Source organism: Salmo trutta, chromosome 21 (assembly GCF_901001165.1).
Source record: "Salmo trutta chromosome 21, fSalTru1.1, whole genome shotgun sequence".
Classification (NCBI taxonomy): domain Eukaryota; kingdom Metazoa; phylum Chordata; class Actinopteri; order Salmoniformes; family Salmonidae; genus Salmo; species Salmo trutta.
The window spans coordinates 47810893-47815892 of record NC_042977.1 but is presented as its reverse complement, the minus strand read 5'-3'; the positions used below and the strand labels follow the sequence as shown (position 1 = coordinate 47815892).

Sequence of the window (5000 nt, the reverse complement as noted above, 5' to 3'; positions counted from 1 at the left end):
AACAGTTAGTACAACAGTTAGTACAACAGTTAGTACAAAAGTTATTACACTATTCAGTTATATTAATACATATACTGTAAGTAAGTAAATAATCTCTCTTCCACATCTCTGTTCAGATCCGCTTCCTGGTGGAGATTCTGTGGCCGGTGGTTCTGTTCACTGGTCTGGTGTGGTTGAGGAAAGCCAACCCTCTTTACAAACAGCATGAATGTAAGACTCACTTACAACCATTTCTCTCTGTACCATGTATTAGCATCTTATAGAGTCTGGGGGACCTGAAAATGGTTTATATCACACAAATGACTGAAGCAAAGATAGAGGATCGGAATGAATGAAATCCTCTTGATAAGAGCTTTGAAGTTTGTGTTTAGTGAGAACCAGGTCTGACTGCTTCTCACGTTTCTTCAGTGCTCAAGTACTTCCTATATTTATTATACTTTGTCTTTCACTCCCTGTCTGTCTCTCCAGGTCACTTCCCCAACAAGGCCATGCCTTCCACAGGTATCATCCCGTGGATCCAGGGTATCTTCTGTAACGCCAACAACCCCTGCTTCAAACACCCTACCAGGGCAGAGGGCCCTGGGGTGGTCTCCAACTACAACAACTGCATGTGAGATACCTTATAACCTCTTATAACCCCTTATAACCCCTCATAACCCCACCGTATGTGAGCTCAACAACTATCCCTCATCTCTTCCTCACTTTCCTTCTGAGTCTCTCATCCATCTCTCCTCTCTTCAACTACAACTACATGTGAGATACCTTATAACCTCTTATAACCACCTATAACCCCTCATAACCCACCGTATGTGAGCTCAACAACTATCCCTCCTCTCTTCCTCACTTTCCTTCTGAGTCTCTCATCCATCTCTCCTCTCTTCAACTACGACAACTACATGTGAGATACCTTATAACCTCTTATAACCACCTATAACCCCTCATAACCCACCGTATGTGAGCTCAACAACTATCCCTCCTCTCTTCCTCACTTTCCTTCTGAGTCTCTCATCCATCTCTCCTCTCTTCAACTACGACAACTACATGTGAGATACCTTATAACCTCTTATAACCACCTATAACCCCTCATAACCCACCGTATGTGAGCTCAACAACTATCCCTCCTCTCTTCCCCACTTTCCTTCTGAGTCTCTCATCCATCTCTCCTCTCTTCAACTACGACAACTACATGTGAGATCCAGGATAGTGTACATCTTAGTCCCTACCTTTCATAGCTCATCTTTCCTTTATTGGAACTTTCTCCTTTCTCATCCTTCTCTTCCTAGATCTCTCTTCCCCTCTCTCCTCTCTCCTTTCTTCTTCAGTATCTCATCCTTCTCTTCCTAGATCTCTCTTCCCCTCTCTCCTCTCTCCTTTCTTCTTCAATATCTCATCCTTCTCTTCCTAGATCTCTCTGGGGTTTTCTCGTTTGGGTAAAAGTCTGTCCTCTGTCCTTTCTTCTCCACCCTCTCTCCTCAGTGACCCGGAAACCGATAAGTGGTTGAGTGGTTGAGAAGTGTGTTGATTTGTTAGTAGGCAAATGGAACAGTGGCCTCCTCATTAGCCACGTTTCATCGAGAATACTCATGTAAACCTCATTTATTTTGGGATCCACCCTGTAAACATCATTTACTTTGGGATCCACCCTGTAAACATCATTTACTTTGGGATCCAGCCCTGTAAACTTCATTGGTCTAATGCCGTGCGAGTGGAGAAGGAACGGCACATTTCAAACAAGCGCGTTTCCATCCACGTTCCCTCTCCTCACAGACTTTGACCTTTTTCAAAAGGAGGTAGGAGAGGACGCAGGAGGTAGGCATATCTAATTGATAAAAGGCTTCTTTCTCTCCCTCACCATCTCTGTCTCTCAGTCTCATCCCTCTCTCCCTCTCGTCTCTCTGTCTCATCCCTCTCCGTCTCTCAGTCTCATCCCTCTCTCCCTCTCGTCTCTCTGTCTCATCCCTCTCCGTCTCTCAGTCTCATCCCTCTCTCCCTCTCGTCTCTCAGTCTCATCCCTCCCTCCCTCTCGTCTCTCAGTCTCATCCCTCTCCGTCTCTCAGTCTCATCCCACTCTCCTTCAACCTCTCATCCTTTTCTCTATTACCACCTAGAAGAACATGTTTCTTTTAGAGTCAGATGTTCAGCTGGGTTCTCCATGGTTCTGTGCTGTAGACTCAGATGTTCTGCTGGGTTCTCCATGGTTCTGTGCTGTAGACTCAGATGTTCTCCTGGGTTCTCCATGGTTCGATTCTGTAAATTCAGATGTTCTGCTGGGTTCTTCACGGTTCTATACTCAATTGTCTTGGTTGGTTCTATGTTCTGTGTTTTAGACTGGCGCGGTTCTGGGCTGACTCCAATGAGCTGTTGTTTGACGACCCAGAGTTCCAGCAGTTGGGTCGACTGTGGGAGGACATGGCCGTCATGAACAACTTCATGGACACCATCTGTAACACACCAGAACAGATAGCAGGTACGACAATATCCCTGCCCACCATGAATCCAGGGATGTATTTATTAATGCATACTGTAGCAAACCGTAGAAAAACATTACAACAAATTGGGCAAGTCCAGGTTAGTTTTGGCTGTTTGCTTCTGTTTGGTTCTGTTTGGTTCTGTTTGGTTCCTAGTGAATACACCCTCAATCCTCCTCTTCCTCTCCTGCAGTATACACCTCCTCTTTGTTCTCCCTCAGTATCCAAGCCATGTTTTATTCCTGTTCCAGGTCGGGGTCTGAAGATAGAGGATATCCTGAAGGAAGATGAGATGTTGACAGCCTTCCTACTAAGAGACGTTGGCCTGTCAGAGTCTGTGGTTCATCAGCTGGTCAACGCTCAAGTCCGCCCAGAACAGGTATATAGGTAGAACAGGTATATAGGTAGAACAGGTAGAACAGGTATATAGGTAGAACAGGTATATAGGTAGAACAGGTATATAGGTAGAACAGGTATATAGGTAGAACAGGTAGAACAGGTATATAGGTAGAACAGGTATATAGGTAGAACAGGTAGATAGGTAGAACAGGTATATAGGTAGAACAGGTATACAGGTAGAACAGGTAGAACAGGAATATAGGTAGAACAGGTAGATAGGTAGAACAGGTAGAACAGGTATATAGGTAGAACAGGTATATAGGTAGAACAGGTATATAGGTAGAACAGGTAGAACAGGTATATAGGTAGAACAGGTAGAACAGGTAGAACAGGTATATAGGTAGAACAGGTATATAGGTAGAACAGGTATATAGGTAGAACAGGTAGATAGGTAGAACAGGTATATAGGTAGAACAGGTATATAGGTAGAACAGGTAGAACAGGTATATAGGTAGAACAGGTAGATAGGTAGAACAGGTAGAACAGGTATATAGGTAGAACAGGTATATAGGTAGAACAGGTATATAGGTAGAACAGGTAGAACAGGTATATAGGTAGAACAGGTAGATAGGTAGAACAGGTAGAACAGGTATATAGGTAGAACAGGTATATAGGTAGAACAGGTAGATAGGTAGAACAGGTATATAGGTAGAACAGGTAGAACAGGTAGAACAGGTATATAGGTAGAACAGGTAGAACAGGTATATAGGTAGAACAGGTATATAGGTAGAACAGGTAGAACAGGTAGAACAGGTATATAGGTAGAACAGGTATATAGGTAGAACAGGTAGATAGGTAGAACAGGTATATAGGTAGAAAGGTATATAGGTAGAACAGGTAGAACAGGTATATAGGTAGAACAGGTATATAGGTAGAACAGGTAGATAGGTAGAACAGGTATATAGGTAGAACAGGTATATAGGTAGAACAGGTATATAGGTAGAACAGGTATATAGGTAGAACAGGTAGAACAGGTATATAGGTAGAACAGGTATATAGGTAGAACAGGTATATAGGTAGAACAGGTAGAACAGGTATATAGGTAGAACAGGTAGAACAGGTAGAACAGGTATATAGGTAGAACAGGTATATAGGTAGAACAGGTAGAACAGGTATATAGGTAGAACAGGTATATAGGTAGAACAGGTAGATAGGTAGAACAGGTATATAGGTAGAACAGGTATATAGGTAGAACAGGTATATAGGTAGAACAGGTAGAACAGGTATATAGGTAGAACAGGTATATAGGTAGAACAGGTAGATAGGTAGAACAGGTATATAGGTAGAACAGGTATATAGGTAGAACAGGTAGAACAGGTATATAGGTAGAACAGGTATATAGGTAGAACAGGTATATAGGTAGAACAGGTATATAGGTAGAACAGGTAGAACAGGTATATAGGTAGAACAGGTAGATAGGTAGAACAGGTAGATAGGTAGAACAGGTATATAGGTAGAACAGGTATATAGGTAGAACAGGTAGAACAGGTATATAGGTAGAACAGGTATATAGGTAGAACAGGTATATAGGTAGAACAGGTAGATAGGTAGAACAGGTATATAGGTAGAACAGGTATATAGGTAGAACAGGTAGAACAGGTATATAGGTAGAACAGGTATATAGGTAGAACAGGTATATAGGTATATAGGTAGAACAGGTATATAGGTAGAACAGGTAGAACAGGTATATAGGTAGAACAGGTATATAGGTAGAACAGGTAGAACAGGTATATAGGTAGAACAGGTATATAGGTAGAACAGGTAGAACAGGTATATAGGTAGAACAGGTATATAGGTAGAACAGGTATATAGGTAGAACAGGTATATAGGTAGAACAGGTATATAGGTAGAACAGGTAGAACAGGTATATAGGTAGAACAGGTATATAGGTAGAAATGTAGAAAGTATATAGGTAGAACAGTAATAAGGAGAACAGGTAGATAGGTAGACAGGTATATAGGTAGAAATACGGTTAGAAACAGGTATAGAGCGTAGAACAGGTATATTAGGTGAAAAAGGTTAGACAGTAGAACAGGTATATAGGTAGAACAGGTAGAACAGGTATATAGTGAACAGGTATATAGGTAGAAAGTATATAGGTAGAACAGGTTATAGGTTAGAACAGGTAGAACA

The 5000-nt window shown here is 41.9% G+C and overlaps 1 protein-coding gene across 1 annotated transcript in view; it reads left to right on the top strand.

Moving 5' to 3' along the window:
• Positions 1–5000, top strand: part of abca4b (ATP-binding cassette, sub-family A (ABC1), member 4b) — a 92340-nt gene that overhangs the window by 6090 nt on the left and 81250 nt on the right. Inside the window, exons 3-6 of the mRNA XM_029705975.1 lie at positions 117–210; positions 469–610; positions 2328–2467; positions 2720–2847. Coding sequence (XP_029561835.1) covers positions 117–210; positions 469–610; positions 2328–2467; positions 2720–2847 — 504 coding nt within the window. The remainder of the gene's footprint in view (positions 1–116; positions 211–468; positions 611–2327; positions 2468–2719; positions 2848–5000) is intronic.